Raw genomic sequence first — 21,460 nt, 5'->3', positions numbered from 1 at the left:
TTGTACATAATTTTCTTTCTACAACATACTTTCTATTCTACATTGAATTCAATATACAAGCCGAGTTGCAGCCATGCCATGGCCTAATCGCCCGGCACGCCGATAAAAAAAAAACAGCTGATCTGACATGCTTGACTGACAATGCGACATTCTGCAATTTGAGGTTATGTTATGAAATCGAAATCACAAAACTATCGCAAAATGGCTATTGTTTCGCGCTTCACCGGTAATATTCGGTTTCCAGTTATGACGCTAGATCGTCGGGGTCAGATGTCGTCGATCAATTGATAAGGCCGTTGGCTCGCGCCGCGCTGACCGGCCATGTGATTTGACGCCGTAACGTGTTTTACTTTACAAGTCTGCGTTTCTTATTTAGCCTTGATAATCGAATTCGTCACGCAGGCCGCTGATGAATTGGCTTTTATCCACATATAGTGCAGTGGTGACTAGTGGAACGAGGAGGATGTCTTCTAAATATTCTTACGAGGTAACTGGCTAACTTATTTAAATTGGAACAATAAAATCGAGTTTAGTTGCTGCGACGTATTTTGTGTATTGAGGATAAGTAATTGTGCATTTTTTAAAAAGAAACAGACGTAAACTCCAGTTTAGTTTTCATATTTGTGTATTTAATTGTTGTAAATAAGCAGGCGATGCGTTGTTTAGCGATTTTGCCGCCTTTAGTGCAATTAAATAGATTTTAATATATAAATATTTTTAGACACCAGTAAGTAGGCACAAAAAGTTTATTTTTTTTATTTTTTTTTATTTATGAATAATGGCTGTGGAATTACTGTCAATGCTGCATTGCATTGTGCCACACATTTGCCACTCAAAACTTTTCCTGTACCACCAGATTTAGCTATAGTTTTATGAATTCAGGATAAAAGACAATATATTTTTTATCAAGATTGGTTTTTTGAAATCTTTTTGTGTTTTTTATTTGAATTCCAATTTTATTTGTTACTTTTATGGTCATCCCTTAAAACCCATATCGAAAATACAAACTGAAATATTGATGCATAGAAAAAGCGAAAAATAAAGCAAGCAAGTTGAGATATGTGGTGCATAGGAGAAATTTGTGTCTGTCCCAAGCAGCACGCAAGCGTTGCCGACATCAAATATACAGCACTATTAGAACTTAGAGTTCTACTGGTGATCCATAAAGGTGTCAAGAAAAGATTATTTACTTATAAAAGTGATTAAACCGTTATTATACAGCTAAAGCTGTACTAAGTTTTTATAAAATACTCCGTGTAAACTTAAAGCTTTAAAACAGAATATTTGAACTCCACTTTAAAACCCTATGCATTGTTTGACACTTCAATCTAATGTTATCCTTCAAGCTGCATAAAGGCTGTATTTTGCATGTGATCACTTACTTACTACAGCTATAAGTTATAAAATGGTATCACTTTATACTTGTTTCTGTATAATGGTATATTAAAACTACTTTCTAAAGCTTATTATTAATGCGTAACTGTACACTCTTGTCAGTGTAATAGTTTCATAACTTCTGTCAAATATGATTTAATAGAACTATAATAATAAATGAATTCTGTAATACAGCTTTAATCTATATTACTGACATGCTGTATAATTTATTTGCTGAAAACTGATGTACAGCCTATATAATAAAAATATTATATTATAACGGCTATTAAAGGGTAAAAGCTGTGAAATGGAATCCAGAAAGTGCGTAGTAAAACCACGGAATCTATAATACTCTCCAGATATCTTTTACGCTGTATAAAATCTGTCGCCATTTTTGAACAAATAACAATAAAAGAAAATATGACTTCTTACATTATTTTGAGTATTGCTGAAGTTATAGTTATGATTTTCAGATAAATAAATCATAAGTGATACCTGTTGTACAGTATTATTTAACAATCTTATGATTCTAACCTCAAAACCATAAACTTACTTACTTGTTTTGGTAATATTCCTCGTGAATTCTTCAGTATTTCGCGGGCGCGTGAATATTTTTCCACAAAACTATGCACTATTTCCCAGTAAAAATAAATCGGCACGTTGAATCTACAATTATCACTACCTAAAGTCCAACATTTATTCTTGACTTATAACTTCACAGTAAATTGGCGGCCCACCATTATCATAACTAAAAAGAATAAGCGGTTGTTTTCATAAATTTCACATTGTAATTCTCATAAAAAACCAATGAAGAACTATTATCTTTTTAAAAAACTTATAAGAGAATAACTATATGCCTATGGTTTTCTTCAACATCATACTACAGCTCTTCTACAGCTATAGTACAGCCTATTTTTTAGCTATACAGCAACTATACAGCTGTAATAACGCATAAGGCTGTATAACAAGGGGCCCAATTTTTACTTATAGAGGTTGTATAAGCGCTTATACAGCCCTTGTACAGCCTCACTATATAGCCTGTGGAATACAATAAAACTAAAATACAGCTTCTATACAGCCTGTCGTGCTGCTTGGGGTATCACTGTCCAGTGGTGGTGTAGTGGTATAGCACGTGGCACGGAATGCCGAGGACCTGGGTTTGATTCCCAGCGCTGGTCTTATTTTTCGGTTTTTCTATGCATCTATATTTCAGTTTGTATTTTCAATATATTTTTTATCCATACTGATGTCATATTTTTTAAGAATTAATTATTAAAATTAATATTAGCTTGCATTTCACCTCAATCTGATCATCATAGCTGGGCTACAGGTTTTTTTTTTCAAGTTCTGTACTTGCCTAAAATGGAACCCTTTATAGGATCACTTTGTTGTCTGTCTATCAAAACCCTTTTCCTCAGGAACACATGGATGTATCAAGCTGAAATTATTATGAAACTAGCCTAATTCCCGTGACTATATCCGCGTTGAATTTGGTTTTCACTATCCCACTGGAACTATGAAATGAAGTAACAAATAAACAAACAAACAGACTTACAAACTTTTGCATTTATTATATAAGTGGGATACTCAGGTCTGCTACCACTTGAAGCAGTGTAAAGTGATCCCACAGGAACCATACATTATTTCGGAATAAAAAGTAGCCTATATGTTAATCCAGGGTATATATTACCTGTATGCCAAATTTCATGCAAATCCGTTCAATAGTTTTTGTATGAAAGAGTAACAAACATCCAAACATCCATCCATACAAACTTGCGCGTCCATAATATTAGTAAGAGTAAGATAGATAGAACATGTTGCAGTATTGCCGTATCACTGAAGATTTGCTTTTGTGCTTAGTCATTAGTTTGTATAAGATTGATGTTACTTGACAAAAGTTCATATGTCAAGGTTTGTTGGAAGCAAACAGTTAATTCGTAACTCACTTTTGTAAAATCATTGGCACAAAATAATTTATATCTGGGTAGCTTCCTGGAAAAAATAATATTCTATGTCTGTTAGTCTACTCTAGGTAGTCTGTCGTTTAGGATATCTGAAACTCGAAGTTCGTGTCGTGCGGTCCCTCTGTCACTTATACTGTTTAATACGAGAGCGAAAGGGGCGGTACGATACGAACTTCGAGTTTTGAGTTTCGTAGTAGCCCTGCTGTGACATCACTCCTTAGTAAAAAGTGTATGTAAGTGTGACGTCACACAAATCTTGTCTAAATGAATTATGTAAATAGTATGAAACCTCTCTAAAACATTTAATTAGCGAATGCTAAATTCGTAACTTTTAGACGGCACAGGAAATAGATATTTAAAAAAAATACAGATAATGAAGGTTGTGTCCTTACATATAAATGTTTATTATGTAAGTAGGCCACCATGTCTCTTTAACATGTCACTTTTTTAAACTACCAGCGTTTTCGGAAATACCATCGTTGCCAAGAAAATTGCGCCTCAAGAAACTTGTCAGAAATTATTTTTTTCAATCAAATCACTTTTAGGATTTCAATTTAAATAACACCTTGTACAGGATACAGCAAATGTAGGAGTTGTTAAATTCACTATTGTGTACGTTTATTGCAGGAGGCGATACGCAAGTTGAACTCCCTGCAGTCCAACAAAGCCACGATAGAGCAGATCCGGAGGAACATCAAGGATGGCAGGGTATGCTGTGCGAGCACTTCTATCTAATATCTTTATATGAACAATGCCACTTAGTTTGTTTGTTTGTAAACCACTGAACCGATTTAAATGAAATTCGGTATACAGATAGTTTGAGTCCCGGGGAAGGGCATAGGATAGTTTTTATTCCGGAAAATTGCATACATCGGAATTTGCGATATGATGGCATTTAGGGGCCGACAATCGATCTAACAGCGTGCGTGTTTTTGAATTTTTGCCAATTTAACTTTCAACCTACCACGCCAGTAACAGAGAGTCTGTCTTCTCTCCTTGTCTTACCGAACCGAGTAACTACAAAAAAAAAGGAAACCTCTTTATATTTTGCATGGCTAACTGCAGCATGAAAAAACTTCTTTACTTAAAAATAAATCAAAATCTGTGGCCAGCTATGGCGTCAGTCGCTGTGAGGGAAGAGCTAAATAAAATCCTTAAATGTATGTGTGTGTGTGAACTAGTATTGCTCGACTGAAAATAATAAAGTAGTTTTGATAGACTCAAAATAACGTACTTAAGCCATACTCACACGAACTGATAGATATGACGGATTGACGTTTCAGAAATGTGAGAACATTGAAGAGATGGAGAACTACCTGCTGAGGACCGGCGTGACCCTGGACCGGCTGGACCAGCTCTCCGTCATCCACGTCGCCGGCACCAAGGGCAAGGTGACACATCCACCAAGGAATAGGGCAGAAGACACCACAGAACATACACTTTATTTTTACAACCAGAGGCCGTATTGCCCCTGACTATACGTTTCTGACAATCGTGACCGCAATCAAATGACAGATTTCGCAGACAAAAACTGTTATTTGATTCCGATCGCGAGCGTCAGAAACGTTAGGCAAGCGTTAGGCAATACGGCCTCTGGGCCCTGTACCACTAAAATAACAAGTGCTACTAACTAGACATTAATTGTTAACTTTTTCATACAAAAGGCGACAATCGCGTAGAATTGTAACACCTTTTACGTTTTTGGTACAGGGGACAGATCAATTTGGAATTAAGCCTGTGCTACGCGGCTATAAACGACTGTTTAAAACAGAGACTAAACAGTGTAGACAGTTGTTTTGAAATATATTTAATTTAAAGGCCTTTGGTAGGCAAGCGTGCGTTTCAAACCTATGGCAGAAGTTCGTGGTTTGTTTTAAACTGTGTAGGCCACTGTAGGCAGCAACGTGTGGTTCGCTTCTACCAAGGAAGATACTGTGGTTTTAAGCCGTTAAGAGAATTCACAGGTAGTCGGTTCAGTTAGGAACAAGTTACGTCATAATGAATGATTTTTCATTGGATTTGTTTGGAAAAGTTTGTATTTTATCGCGCTCTCTTAATGAGCTGCAGACTGCTTTATAATACAACCGTTTTAACATTTGACACAATAATATAAAAGTTCCATATCTGCAATAAAAATTTGAATTTTGAACTTCAATGCGCGAGTACGACTCGCCCTCGCCCTTGACCGTTTTTTAAACTGTAATTATGTCCATACAAATGCGCGTTCGAAGTTCGTTTCGAATGCGACTGTACCGACACAAACGCGCGCTTACATTTCATTTGTGACAAAAAAACGTGTAGTATCTGCCAAAACGCGATGAAAACGCGCAGAGAACAGGGCGTAATAAGAACGTCGTGTGGAAGAGCCAAAGGGCTAACTGGCTTAGAGCGTTTTCACATTATCCGATCCGATATCGGTATCGGACGACGATGGACGACACCCGATAGCTGACACCATGTGCTGTTTTCACATATTTCTGACAAAATCGTTCCGATACTGTCGGCCCAAAATGGCCGCCACGCATCGGGCTCTGCGTACACAGAGACAATTTAGATACACGCATAGCATACATGCAAACATTATCGTCCGGCGGCCCATGGGCGTCAGAAGGTGCCTCCAGCATATCGGATCGGACAATGTAAAAGATAGGTACATATTTCATACATTTTACTTTCCCCAATATCGTATCGTCGTCCTATGCCGATATCGGATCGGATAATGTAAAAACGCTCTTAAGGCTTGTTCGGACTAGGCTAGTATTTTAGTCTAGTAGCGAGTAATTTAGTAGCTAAACTATTCGCTACTGCCTAAAAATCGTTCGCATTACAGTCGAGTATTAAAGTGGTTTCCTCGCTCCAGCGAAACGACATTTTCACGCCAACTAATGAACTCGAGTAAATCGACAGGTTCGGACTTGTTTAGCCGGCGGCCGAGTAAGCACGGACGCGTGGTGGGGGTGCTACTCACTACTAAACTACAAAAAAAAAATAGAATAAAATGGATTGACTCGACTAAATTACTTACTAATCTGCTCGACTAATTATTTGGTGTTCAGTCACGTTTAGCTACTAAATTACTCGGTACTAGACTAAAATACTAGCCTAGTCCGAACAAGCCTTTACACAGTACAGTATAATTTAGCATAAAGTTATAACAGGGCTCGACGAGCGCTATGTGCGAGTCGATCCTGCGCCGTCACGGGCTGCGCACGGGCTTCTACTCATCGCCACATTGTGCGCGGTGCGCGAGCGCGTGCGGCTCAGCTGCCGCGTGCTCAAGCGCGGCGAGTTCGCGCGGCATTTCCATCGCGTGTACGACATGCTTTATGGCTCGCAGGTATGTTTTTTTTTTATTAAAAAGCTTTTTCTCAAACATAAAATGAAATCTGTTAAAATCACGCAGCTTGTCATGTAAAGCAAGAAACATTTGATTAGATGTACATCTGGAGTATTCTCTTTATGGATGTGAAAGTGACACTGACACAGAATGATAGGCTAAGACTGGAAGCCTTTGAATGTGGTGCTGGAGGAGATGAAAAGGCATAAGTGGATGGAAAGGAGACCAATGAGGAAGTCTTGAGAATGGTTGAAGCGCGAGACAATCTGAACACTATAGATGCTAGTGCGCGGTGATCGCGGCATTGATACGACACGACGACTTCTTCAAAACATTTTGGAAGGAAAGATCGAGGAAGAGAGGAAGAGTTCGACTAGGCGCAGCACATCGATCGATAAAGGAGAAAGTTGCGTCGCGTCGTATCAAGAGGTTAAGAGGATGCTCAAAGGAGGATGTTGGAAGATACTCCACAAGAGTATAACTTTATTGAAGAATAAAAGAGAAAATGAAATATTGACGTTGTGTTACAAATAATAGGCCGCGAAGTATTGTTTGTTTGTTTATACTCTTTATTGTACAAAAAGGAAAAACAAAAAGGTTACATAAATAAAAGTTGTGTTAAGTACAAAGGCGGACTTATCCCTGCAGGGATCTCTGCCAGTCAACCTTTGAGTGGTAGAGGAGCAATCCAAAAAACAAGGATCGACAAATAGAGCAAAACATTTGAATAGATATAAATGCGTATATAAACCTCAAATACCTAACTATATACAATAAATATATAACACATATACATTAATATATTTATAACTAAATATAAAATAAAATACATAAATACACACATTTACATACAATACATAAATAATACAAGTATAAGTGGTTTCTTTTTTTTTTTTTTTTTTTTTATTTCATGACATGTTTGAGAAAAGCACTATACAAGCCTTGCCCCCCCTACTTCCCGGCCTCTAAATTTAACTTGCAATGTATCTTGTATCTATCTATTGTAGGTAATTTTTATCCTCCATTATTAGTAGGATCCGATAGGACAACCTGGGATTGCTATGGTTTATAGATCTCGTATGTCCCCAGGCGTTCGACGGAGACATGCCGAAGTACTTCGCTTTCCTCACGGTGATGGCTTTCAACGTTTTCCTGTTGGAAGCTGTGGAGGTGGCCGTGGTCGAGGTCGGAATTGGCGGCCTGGTTGACTACACCAACGTCCTTAGGTCAGGCTTGTACCATCATGTACTGATAACTATTACCGCACCCAAGGCTTATGATACGCTAACACAACGATTATATTTACCTCGACGTTTCAGCCACATTGCAGCAACAGTACATAAATAAAATATTAATGTTATTTCCAGTGACGATTAAAGTTTAAAAATAATTTTTTTGTGGGTAGTTTGTTTGAGAAAAATAAAGTGAGTACTTGGAGATTTGCAATGACGTTAGGTAAAAACCTTTTTTATGTAGTTGTGCACAGAATAGATATGGAACTTAAGTAATTTTTCAAATATGGAACGTCAACTTATCTATAAGGACACGTTACTTCTACATACAACAGGTCATCTTCGTAAGTTTTTTACCTATACATATTTAAATATTTGGTTTGGTTTGTTAGTCTAACATGACAAAATAAAATTGACTAACTTAGAGATCTTGGACAAAGGCGGACTTATCCCTTTAAGGGATCTCTACCAGTAATAATACTATAAATGCGAAAGTTTGTGTGTTTGTATGTTTGTCCGCTTTTAACGTCAAAACGGAGCGACGGATCGACGTGATTTTTGGCATAGAGATAGTTTACGGGCCAGAGAGTGACATAGGCTACTTTTTATCCCGGAAAAATGCACTGTCCCGAGGGAACAGAGCGCGATAACCGAATTCCAAAAGGAAGTAGTATTGGCAAAAGCTAGTACTATATAGTGATTAGTAGTTCTTGTTCCCAGGAAGGTCCCAGTGGTGGGCATCACGGCTCTAGGGTTGGACCACACGGCGATCCTGGGCTCGACGTTGACGGCGATCGCTCGCGCCAAAGCAGGCATCATGAAGCCGGGCTGCCTCGCGTTCACGGTGCCCCAGCCGCCGGAAGCCATGCAGGAGTTGGCTCGCTTCGCCACTGACACGCAGGTTGGTCTGTCACCATCATCACCGATACCCGGAAAGAGTGAGCTATTTTTGTCAAATCATCATCCATCATCAGACCAGTAGGACATCCACTGTTGGACATAGGAATCCCTCATATACCTCCAGTTGCTTTGTTTTGGTGGCCCATGAGGGGGGTTTCCCAATACTCGCCACGCCTGGCTCGCCTGAAAGCTCATTCAGAGGGTACTTTTTGTCACTTACTACATTGTAATTTTTTGCTTTGTGTATTTAAATTTCTACATTCCCTTCCAGTGCCCGCTTACAATCGTCCCGGAATACGCAACTTACAATATCCCATCAGAAAACATACTGCAAGTCAACCTGCCAGCATTCCAATCGAACGCCTCACTCGCGGTACAACTCGCTCACGCTTGGCTGAAACACGTGAAAGTGAGCGGATTAAAAAACAAAACTGTCAAAAAAGTTGGCGGGAAATTATCAGAAATTGACGCTGTCATTACGGGCGTGGAAAAGGGTTACGGGAGAGAGTTCGACGTGCCCATAGAGACTGTGTTGGGGTTGAAGGAGTGTAGATGGCCGGGAAGGTATCAGAAGATCGAGGGGGACTATGCTACGTTCTACTTGGACGGCGCGCACACAGCCGAGTCTATGGTTATATGCGCGCAGTGGTTTGAAGATAACGCCAGGTAGAGTATATTTGTTCCACAACAAGTGTGCTGTAATAGTTATTTATGTGGCTGGTGCATAATGAGAGGCATTAAAGTACGAGTGTGGTTTTAAGGCGAGTTTCATAATAAGATCACACGAGTGTTTTAATGCCTAATTATGTATAGCTGCACACATAACTTTATCTATATGCATATCATAAGTTTTCTATAATATGTTCAGATATGGCCTGTATTTTGAATTTGACTTTGACTTTAAATAATAATTATTATCTACATGCATGTCATAAGTTTTCTACAATATGTACAGATATGCATTGTTAAAAAAAGTATTACCAATACTTTAATGTAAACACTGTACTTTAATGTGAACATTAAGATGCACCCGCAGATACCAGGTTTCTTAATAAAGGCCATTTGATAGTCGTTTCTGAACATATAATAGGGAAGTTATGATATGCATGTATATAAAGACCCATTTTATTAGGTCCGCGTGGAGATATCCAGTTGAAATTAATACCAAATGCTTGAAATTAATACCAAATGCTACCAGGGCTGAGAAGAATACTCAAGAGCTCAGTGAAAGTATATATCTTACTTCTAAGTCAACTCAACACTATAAAAAGTTACATGTAGTCTTTAAAAAAAGGTGTTTCCATACAAATTTTCGTAACCAAACCACCTATAGGGTACTTCCTTTCCTATAGGTTAGTTGAAGATTTTACTAGTCAGATTATGAACGATCCCTATGTTTTCAAATGTAGATTAGTTTAAAAAATGGAACGAGCCTCGTGAAGGTCACATTCATTCTTTATACCACTACCTATCATATTTCACTGTGTAGATTTTATATGTAGATATACTGAGCGGAACAAAAAATTGCAGTATCACGTAATTTAGAATGGAGAATGGGCTAAATTTTGTGCCACTGTGTATATGTTAGAATCCAGCAAAATTGTCCTCTGGTGGACAGAGCCATAAATAAAAAAAAGACTATGAGATGATGTTACTGGGGTGCTATAAACATCAAACATGAGTGTTGTATATCTATAAGTTTTTTTTTTACTGATACTGAATTGCATTAATATCTCATGAAATAAAACATCCAATTATATTTAGTTGGTATGTATTAAAAGTAATACGCCATAATCAACCAAATATCAACTATACTGGTTATTATTATCAATAGATACAAGGTTCTTCGTCAACCATAAAGACGTCTTTATGTATGTCACACTCACTCAATCGTCAAATGCGTGTCATTAGTATCCAGCAACCTGTCTAAGTCAGTCAGCCATGAAATCAAACGATCCACATAGCCTCCATCGTGCTTATAACTAAGCAACAACAACTGCATATGCTGGAAAGCCATCGGTTGCTCCATACTGTGCTCCAGTCTTCTGTCACGCAATGACAACAATTTCAGCATAATAATAGCTATCAAAGTCCACTGAATAGGCTTAAACATAATATTATTTGCACTTAGTTTAAACGTGTTCACAAGTAGTTTTACATCAGCAGTAACAGAGAAACTAAGCAGACCTAGTGACCGCATTAGATCTGGTAACACTTTATTCAAATGCTGGCAGACTATGCGTCTTCGAAGCGCATTCTGGGCATTCCTATCAACTAGCGGCAGCTGTGTTAAAGTCTCGTCATTGCTAGAGTTAGATTCTTGCTCGGGTTCTGGTATGTCTGTGCTTCCATCTAAGTATGCTTTGACTTTTAATTGCATCCGTTTACTCTCCTCTTGTATTATAGAATAGTCTGGAAGTGGCTTCATTTCTCTCTGCACCGTTTTGGAATTAAACTTCTTGTCTTCTAGTTCTAGCATATTCAACTTGCGGCACAGGGCTTGATACTGATCATAGCTATTTGACCTATGGAAAATGCTTGTAGCGTAATTGTTCATGTATTCTTTGATGCATTCACCTTTGTCTGTTACCATTTCTCTTACCTTCTCTTCACCCAGTAAAAACAGCATAGTGTCCAGTGTGAACCACTGTGCCAAAGATTTTTCCACTTCAATGGTTATTGCGCTCAACACTGGTTGCTTTTTTGAATGGATCTTTTTAGTCTGTGCCGCAGGCTTCTCTACTGGTTTATTCACTAGTATGGGATCTATTTTACGTTCAGGCCTCTCAACAATCTCTCCTATGATGCTCAATGGATTTGCTACTGGTTTTATTTTATCTTCAATCTTCATTGAGCTTTCTTTAGTTTCTGTACTGGGGTTTGGTCTTGTATTATCCTCATTTTTTATAACAGGTTTATCTGTATTCCTACTGGGAAGAGACACTGCTTTTGTTTCAGTTTCTTCTGAGTCTGCATTATTGTCACCCATTTCATTTAAGCTTGTCTTTGCAAAATCATTGACAGATGTGAACGCTGGGCGCTCTATTATCTTTACTTTGTCGATGATTGACACATCTATCTCTTGTCCCATGCAGCCAGTCGATTCCGGAGGAAGTAAATGGAACTTAGGGATATCCTCGTATTCCCTGAACCACAGGGGGCTTGTGAGCATTTGTTGTTTGATATACATTGCGGAATTATAGCAGCGGTTGCTGCAAAAATTCTTTCTGCCCGTAATGTCGTACACTTTGTTCGTCTTCACCGATATTCTGTACTTTTGTTTCGGTATGTCTCTCTCGGATATTGGTTTGTCACACAAAGGGTAACCGCATAGATGGATGATCGACCGCTCTTCTATGATGTCATCGAAATGGCTCTGGTTGATTTCAGGCAGGCATTCGACGAAGTAAGCCTCGGAAATGTTCTTCTCCAACAAATTCTCTACGATACTTTGAGCCTTGGCATTGCTCTCGCGTTTCTTTAGTATCGCTTGCCTTATTTGCTCTTTTGACAATTCCTCAAACTTTGTTGGTTTCTTCTTAGCTTTGACCGTCGGAGTGTCCATTATGTACACTAATTTAACTCGGATACGTGATAATAATTGTGAAATACGACGAAAACCAAACACGGGACGGGACACGATCAAGAAGTTGACATTGACATGTCACTGACAGTGACAGTTTCTTTTTTAAAGCTTCGGCTTCTGTATTCCCATCTGCTTAGGATTTTAACTATGCAATTATTTTTGAAGTAATCGACTACTGTAAACAGATGCCGTAAAAATTTAACAAGTTAAATTAGGATTTAGTAATGATTTTGTATATTTTTTTTTATCAAAATAGTGTAATTTGCGATAAGATAAGCAAACCGTTCACTTCAGGACTATGGGGAGCGTTTACGAAGACAATTGTAGTTAAATCGATTTAAGTCGATTTTTTCAAAAATCAAGTCGGTCATTAACCCAATATTATTTTTGTTCCCAGGTATCAAAACAAAATCCTTATATTTAGTGCAACTGGTGATCGGGACGTGGAGATTCTTCTGAAGCCACTTACAAAGTTACATTTTAAAGTAGTATTTTTCGTCATTCCTACGGCATTTAAAGATTTGCAAAAACAAAATGATAACTACTCGAAAATAGAACACACAGAACTGATTAGTAGATGCAGTAGCAATGCTGAGATTTGGAAATCGAATAATTCTAGTGATTGTGATCTATTTGTGATGGAAAGCGTTTCAGAAGCGTTAATTAGTATTAAGCGTTCCTGTAACTCTGTTGACAAGAGTTCTGTGCTTATAACTGGCTCTCTACATTTGGTTGGAGCCGCTCTGTCCATTATTGACCCTAGTTTAAGCAGAGATTAAGTTTACTTAACGAAATTTAAAATAATTTATTATGTAACCACTACAGAGATCACATTTCTTAGATATACAATATTGTTGAGCAATAAATGGTTAATTTTTTGCGTTATGTTTATTATGTTTCGTATATTTTAAACCCGTTTTTCAAAATAAAGCAGTATTCCGCAGCAGATATTCCGTATTAATCTGTTGGATTCGGTGTAGATTCCGAACTGATGTGATAAAAGTTAAGTAAGGAAGCCATTTTCAATATACTGCCGTATTCTTACCCAAGCATCAATAGCTCTCTTTGCACGTGCGATCGATGTGATAAGACGCTTTACGTTTAAGAATAAAGGTCAATTATATTTAATGCTATAGCTATTATTCTTAGGCTAAATCACCTATTGCACTACACATTTATGAGCCCTTATTATTTAGTATTACCATTACCATTGTGCTTAAATCTATTTGTAATCACAATTCATTGATTATGGGCAAGTATCCAAAGGGATGACACTGCTACATAAAATTTGAATTCCTTTTTCATTCGTTTTGTTATCGCCGTTTCATGTTTATGTTATAAAGTATAAAATAAAAGTTCTACAATCGATTGCGATTATTCATTGTAGGCTTAATTCATTATCGATCTTCGTAAACGCCACCCGTAACGCCAGCCTGACTTTGGCAGCCTGGTTTTGGCAGATTTCAAATTATTGTTCTCTTGTTCGCAAGATACGTACGACCTTCCTTTCTCTGGTCAATTTTTAGTCGCAAACTACGCTTTCACTTCATTGGAGCGATTAAATTAATAAAACATTTCACGGTGGCAATTTTACCACCACAATATTGACAGTGCTACTTCATAATCAATTATCCTTGTAAATCGTATCCTGTGATCTCCCTGTGATTATATTATTTATTTTCGAATTAGTTTATCACATTGATAAGAATGTAGAGCGGTGATATCTAGTGTGCTGGTGGTAAACAGGAGAGATCGGAATTTCAAGATATACACAGACAAAAGGTAGGCGTTTTCTGTATATTTTCAGCATAGACATTTAAATTTTTAATATATTGCCTGGTGTAAGTATTTATATGTTTATTTACTAGCTGCTACCCGCAATTTTGTCTACGTCCAGTGAGTACTTTGAATCCTGCAAAGAATACCAATAAATATTTTAATTTGAATGTTCAAAATTACAGTAGCTTGAAATTGCTTCAGTAATTTTAGTTATTTCCAAAGTTTACTTATTTATTGTATACTATTTATTTGTTGCACGCGACTTCGTCTGCTACGAATTCGTTTATCGCGGAACCATACAATATTCTGGGTTAAAAATGATCCTTTATCATCAAGGACTCAATTTAATTGCTATACCTTTTTTTTTCTGATTGGTTAATTTGTATAAAGAAAGTGTAACAAGCAAACAAACACTCAAATCTGCATTTATTATACATATTAGTTAGGATACTGGATTTAATTATTACTTGCTTTGAGTGTCGTAACAACAATTCATACTGATGATGATGATCAGATTGATTTCGGCCACGGCAACCACTTCAACTCCTAATTATTTGTTTGGCGCTCATGCTAGCCATTAAATAAATAACTGAAACCCTCATAGTTATTTGTTCAACACTGTACTAGGTTTTTTTTTAATATCTTTCACTGTGCCCATACGCATATTATTTAGGTAGTTTAATAAATACTACATTTTCCTGTAACTTTTAATTGTCTTCATGAAACAGGAAAGTGCAACTGACAACTACAAATTATGAATGTATACTGCTAAAAAGAAAATAAGGGCTAAGTATGTGAATTTTATGGGTGAAATGAAAATACTAACAAATATAATTCTTTATAACATTCTTTGTCTAAAAATGGTTTTATTAGTACAACATAACACTTCATTCAATTAAATGTATTCAATTAGTAAATACACAAAAATTTTTGATTTCTTTTTACTGGTAAAATTCAAGAGGTCCTTATATTCTTTTGAGTAGTATAGAATTAGAAATCAAGCAGAATTACTTACCAAACATATGAATATTTTTTTACATAATTAATATATCTGTAAACTAATATAAATGAAACGTAACATTAATAATAATAAAAAAAGACAGTTGCAGTGATGTGAAGTTGTTTTAAATTTAAGATTTTTTATATTTTTAAAATCTTTTATTTCTTACAATGAAAGTTTAGGTCAGATCCTGCAAGTTATAATTGATCAACTTTCAATGATTAAACATTATTTACTGGTACATGAGTATTTCTCAAAAAGTGAAATTGTCAAAAAATTATTAACCCTAAGGACGAGATCATAAAACATCCAAAATATCTTGATGTCCGGAAAATGTCACGAAATCTTGTGAGGAAAAAATCGTAATTTTGTAACTACATCTAAACTTTCTATTGGATTCAACAATAAAGATTATCTGACTCTGATATATCAGGGGACACTTGACACTGTTAATATAGTCCCAAAAGTAAGCAAAGCTTGTATAAACGTTAAACATACTTAAATACATATATAATACTAAGATTGGTTTTTTGGAATCTTTTTGTATTTTTTATTTCAATTCCAAATTTTTACTTTTACGGTCATCCCGTAAAACCTAAATTGAAAATACAAACTGAAATTTAGATGCACAGAAAAAACAGAAAAATAAGACCATCACTGGGAATCGAACCCAGGTCCTCGGTCATCCGTACCGCGTGCTATACCGCTACACCACTGATGGTCAACGGTACCAACACGAATTTCCCCTATGCACCTCATATCTCAGCTTGTTTGTTTCTTACTTAGTCACTTAAGCAGTGACGCTAGTGACATCTATGCCGTAGCCCTCATCGAGAAAAAGTAAAAATTTGGAATTGAAATAAAAAATACAAAAAGATTCCAAAAAACCAATCTTCATTTGATTGCTTAGTAACGATATCTCTTGTCCGGGTGAGCGGTTAGTTCCAATGGAGTGCCGAAAAAGTTTGATATAGCTAATGGTTTACGTATGTTAAGCCGCAAGTACATACTGGTGTAAACACATAATACATGTATAATATTATATTATACACATGAATCACTGAGTGTGTGATAACGCGTTGTCCTTTGGAACTAATTCAAATAACAAACTGAGCATTATTTAATGAAGTAATGATTTGCAATTAGTCATATACCATAGCTTGGAAAATTCAGTGGTGACAGTCCATTGACATCTATGTATAGATAGTGCCACGATAGTTGAGGTGAATGATTACACACACACAGCTACAACATGTCGTGTAATGAATGTTAATTCATTCTCCTTTTGTACAATCAATTCTTTTTTAATGTGTGGGTAATGCATTCACTTCAACTCTTGTGGCACTACCTATACCTTACGGCACATAGATGTAACAGTCCCTTGGTCACGCGTTGGGGGGGGGGGGGGATGACGTTTTGTTTAGCACTACGGGATAAAAACTCGAATGTGATTTTTGGGTATCCCGGAATTTTGATTCAACTGCTAGAACTAAACTACTTGTATAGATAAATTTGTACTGAAATACATATAAAACATCCAAGACCCGAGAGCAAACATTCGTATTATTCATATAAATATCTGACCCGGCCGGGAATCGAACCCGGGACCTCAAGCTTCGTAGTAGGTTCTCTAACCACTTGACTTGGCCATCCAGTAATTTTTTTTATTCGACTGGATGGCAAACGAGCAAGTGGGTCTTCTGATGGTTAGAGATCACCACCGCCCATAAACATCTGCAACACCAGGGGTATTGCAGATGCGTTGCCAACCTAGAGGCCTAAGATGGGATACCTCACGTGCCAGTAATTTCACCGGCTGTCTTTCTCTCCACGCCGAAACAACAATGCAAGCACTGCTGCTTCACGGCAGGATTAGCGAGCAAGATGGTGGTAGCAATCCGGGCGGACCTTGCACAAGGTCCTACCACCTGCAAAATCATCATAAATATATTCTTTGTGTCGAAAAAGTATGAGGCTACACCGTCCGCCGTCCGGCCAACCGTCGCCGACGCGTGTCATGTATGCGTTTGACATTCCGTTATTGACACGCTCCTGTTACGGTCATGGCACGATACGGTGTAGTGAGTAGGTACGTTGGTTTACGCGTGCTTAGCCGGGGGTAAACAGTTGTTATATTTTACGGACACGAGGACAATCAGTTATACAGCAAAACAATGATATTTTTTTACAACATTAGCGTCTTGAGTCACCTATGTTTGAACTGTCGCGGTTTGAATAGAAACTATAAACATAATTGCTTAATCTTTCTATTGTTAAATAGGAGCGTAGTTTTGACTACGTAATTAATGTTAATCAATCATGGAGTTTTAAAATCATGGGTCATCCATAAGTTACTTAAGTTGTCACGGGGTGGTGTCCGGGGAAGTTGTTTGGATGTAAAGGAAGAAGACAGGAATAGGGCAGACAGTGATATTTATTTAGGATAATAATAAAAGGGCACCTGCGGACAAACAGACGCGGTCTTAAGTATCTAAAAGGTATGCTTTGACACTGCATCAAAAATTATAAAAATACATAGTTAATCAACTTACGTTTCCGTGCCCAGTTCTTTATTTATATGTATAAATCAATGGCACTGAAGTCCAGTAGTATTATTATCTAATGATCTAATGAAACTTCACAGATGCACAGTACAATTATAAAAACTTTCTTCGTATAGGAGTAGTAAATTATGAGCTTATTATGAGATTTATAGGATCTAGGATAGAAGAAAGGTAAGTGTTCAGCTCGGAGGCTCTGAATAGAATGGCTACTTGACGTAAATTGAACAGGTGTGGAATTTAGAAAAGGAAATTTGAATTTAAATGTTATTTTTTCGAATATGTGCTAAACCAGACACTACAAAGAGTTAGGATGAAACGAGCTGTATGACACCTCGTTACAAAGTCACATTTTGATGATGGCGACGATGATGTGATCCGGCCGATTTCTGCCCACTACGAAATTCGAAAATCGAAGTTCGTGTCTGTCTAGCGAGAGGTACGATACGAACTTCGATTTTCTAACTTCGGAGTAGGCCCTCAGCTTCAACCCCGTAGGTGTCAATCATGTGCTCGCAGTGGCTTACATAGCCAATCTTCTTAGAGAAATCTTCACACAATGCGGGCGCGTGAGCACACCGTTTACATAATAATAAAACGAACTAGCTTTTGCCCCGCATTTGCATTTTTCCGGGATAAATAGTAGCCTATGTCACTCTCTGGCCCATAAACTATCTCGTTTCGACGTGAAAGACGGACAAACATACAATACAAACACACACACACACACTTTTGCATTTATAATATTAGTATGGATTTATGGGAGGTGAAGTGGTTTGTGACCACGGAAGAAAAAAACAAGTTTGTGACACAAGGACGAAATTGCAATTTTCACGGCAATAGGTGTGACAAGGGGGGGAGTAAAAATGTTCTAAGGGTTTGTTTCATTCTCTCGCTCATTGAGTGAAGCCTGCAAATCTCGCCCAGGGCGCTGGAAGTGCTAAAACCGGCACTGCCTTCACGCTAAAACGGCTTAACGGATTTTAGTGAAGTTTGGTATGTAGATACGATCTGGAAGAACACATAGGCTACTTTGTATCCCGACATTCCCACGGGATAGGGATAAAATCTTGAAATCGCAACCGCTCGCTTTTTAAAACATGCTGTGTCTATGACCGTTCAACGGAAGAAGTAGGGTTACCACGAAAGGTAAATTTAAAATTAATTAATAAACAAAAACAATTACAGATATTTGCATATTCTTACGCACAAGTGTTTAATCTATACGTAGGGGTACAAAGTAATCGATTTAACTCTCGATTAAAAAAACTTTTTCAGGTTCGCTGATATTTAATTAACGCCTTGTACAGTCAAGTGCAAAAATAAGTATCTATTCGAACCACTCAAAAATATGTTACTACGGCCTTATTGCGTCGGAATAAGAGTCGGAATAGGACATATTTTTGAAACTTTGAATAAGTACATATTTTTATCGAAAGTACAAACTGATCAGAAAGACTCCAAAAAACCAATCATAATTTGATTGCTTAGTAGCGACATCTCTTGTCTGGGTGAGCGGTTAGTTCCGAAAGAGTGTGACGTCTCTCGAGCTAGCCGCTAGTGCTGCTGCTTAAGTAGCGTAGTAGATAAAAAGCAACCTGAGATATGTATGCATAGGAAAAAATCTATCTAGGGCTGAGTTCGATTCGATCTGATTCTTTTTCTGGTTTTCTGTGCATCCATGTCTTGTGTATTTTCGATATGGTTTCACGGATAGGTACCCGTAAAAGTAACAAATTTGGAGTTGAAATAAAAAATACAGACTGCAAAAAAACAATAATTCCTAATTTTACACTTGACTGTACATAGATAAGTTGTATTATGGAACTTCGTATCTTGCCGTCCCTCTGCCGCTTATATTATTTAATACGTGTGAGAAGGACGGTACGATACGACTTCGAATTTCGTAGTATAGCCCTACTGAGTCAGTGTTCTGTCGGCAGGGCGCCGGCGCGATGCACATGTTCATGTGGTTTGGCTACGACCTGGGCCCGTTCCTGTTTGCGGGGCTAGACGTGACCACCCGATGGGCCTTCGCCATAACGTGGGTCGCGCTGTTCCTCGTCGCCTTACTCTTCGAGGCCTCTAAGGTAACTGTTGCTATTTGATTTACTCGCAATCGAAGTGAAAAAAAGAGTGTAAAACTGGGGCATTAAACCCATTTTCCCCTCGACGTGTCGATCCACCCTCGCCGTATGGGTAGAATGGCTCGTTTTATGCTATTGTTGTACAATCTACTATTTGATCAGATAAGTGTAGAATTGTTTTCATGTTATTAATGCTTAGGTATAGTTTTAAATATATAATAATACGCACTATATCGAAGATTGCACGCCTCACTGCATAGATACAAGTGCTGTATCGCTTGAAATGGTCCGTGAAGTATTTACGATACCGCGGCATTAGATAAATGTTTTGAAATTGTACGAGAGAAGTGTAATTGTTTAAATCACCCAAATAAGTTCCAGCAGAATACCTTCGAACTTGTAATAATACTTATTTAATAATACAATATAATTAATAATTAAATTTAATATTATAACAGCTCTAAGCTCTTAAATTATGTTGTCTTCTTGCAGGTGTATTTGGCGAAAACGCAGCGGTGTGCACAGAAGAAACTATACCCATACCGATCCGACGAGCGGAGGAATTTGCTATGCCAGTAAGTTAAATAAAAACAAAAACTGTTAGTCTCTTACTTTGAACTATTATGAAAAGACTACTGGGTAGGGTTGCCTTACGGCAAGATTTGTCCTGACATGTCGGGAATTTTTACCACCTGCCAGGATTGCGGCCGGACTTGGCAAGTGTCGGGGTTTTTAGAAATGATACATTTATTACAAAGTTTATACAGTTTTATTGAATGAAATGATATATGTAAGTATGTAGTACCTAAGTAATCAATAAAAACCAATGATATTTCTTTCAAGACATTTAAAATAAGATATATTACAGCTAAAAAGATCTTAATTTTTTAGCTTCAATTAAAACTCAAGTGCGTCGTTTAAGCTACGCTAAATCTCTGTTACAAGAAATGTCAGGGCAGATATCACGATTTTTATTGGGACATTTAATTTTTCCACATGGCAACCCTATTACTGGGTAAATATTCAGTGTTTTTGCGGCGTTTTCATTACCGTTTCGGCACGACTACGCGGGATGGTAATGACGTTTGGCCGAGCGGTCAAAACGCTCAAAAATTCACCCCTCGCTCTTTACGGTGAACTCTCCTAAAAGGACTAGGTACTTTTCTACAAACAATACGGAATGTAAGGAGACCGACTAGACATTCGGGGAAGTTTTTAGACCACTTGCTTCTTAGAACAGTTGCTTCTTAGACCAGTTGCTACTTAGACCAGTTGCTTCTTAGACCAGCTGCTTTATAGACAAAGTGATACCAATCCGCTGTAGCTTAGCCCTATCTAAACATAGACTTGGTATCTTAACGTCAACACTCGACATCAGGAGTCGCGGGCGCAGCCACTTATAGATATAACAATAGTTCACAACTCAATTGTTCCGATCGCTGTTTAAAAAACAATATCTGACCAACAAAACACTTGCTTTTGTTTTTGAAGCGAATTTAAAATATTAACATGACACATTCATAGGTTACGATCGGCCATTGGAATTTAAGGGGCGAAATTTAATGACAGGTGGGGGGGGATGCTCTATCGAGAATATACAGGGTGTGATTGTTAAGTGTGCCCAGGCGATTATTCCGTAA

The 21,460-nt window shown here is 37.6% G+C and overlaps 3 protein-coding genes across 3 annotated transcripts in view; 2 read left to right on the top strand and 1 right to left on the bottom strand.

The window, feature by feature from the left end:
* Window positions 1–109: 109 nt before the first annotated feature.
* On the top strand, window positions 110–13,271 carry LOC141432013 (folylpolyglutamate synthase, mitochondrial-like). Its single transcript, XM_074093408.1, is given in 9 exon segments — window positions 110–487; window positions 3,966–4,046; window positions 4,622–4,729; window positions 6,497–6,569; window positions 6,572–6,675; window positions 7,765–7,901; window positions 8,628–8,808; window positions 9,079–9,473; window positions 12,791–13,271. Coding segments are annotated over 9 exon segments (1,539 nt in total). The 5' UTR covers window positions 110–409; the 3' UTR covers window positions 13,173–13,271.
* LOC141431946 (putative RNA polymerase II subunit B1 CTD phosphatase RPAP2) lies at window positions 10,562–12,564 on the bottom strand. The gene has a single exon (XM_074093288.1). It carries the CDS (start codon window positions 12,370–12,372, stop codon window positions 10,690–10,692), a length of 1,683 nt encoding a protein of 560 aa, XP_073949389.1. The 5' UTR covers window positions 12,373–12,564; the 3' UTR covers window positions 10,562–10,689.
* Window positions 13,272–13,806: 535 nt separating the features above from the next.
* LOC141432090 (uncharacterized) overlaps window positions 13,807–21,460 on the top strand; it is a 29,769-nt gene continuing 22,115 nt past the window's right edge. The window contains exons 1-3 of the mRNA XM_074093531.1: window positions 13,807–14,175; window positions 19,677–19,823; window positions 20,313–20,395. Coding sequence (XP_073949632.1) covers window positions 19,689–19,823; window positions 20,313–20,395 — 218 coding nt within the window. The 5' untranslated portion in view covers window positions 13,807–14,175; window positions 19,677–19,688. The remainder of the gene's footprint in view (window positions 14,176–19,676; window positions 19,824–20,312; window positions 20,396–21,460) is intronic.

The sequence above is a fragment of the Choristoneura fumiferana genome, chromosome Z (assembly GCF_025370935.1).
Source record: "Choristoneura fumiferana chromosome Z, NRCan_CFum_1, whole genome shotgun sequence".
In the NCBI taxonomy this organism is placed as follows: Eukaryota; Metazoa; Arthropoda; class Insecta; order Lepidoptera; family Tortricidae; genus Choristoneura; species Choristoneura fumiferana.
The sequence above is the reverse complement of the archived record's forward strand: the minus strand, read 5'-3'. Positions and strand labels throughout refer to the sequence as shown.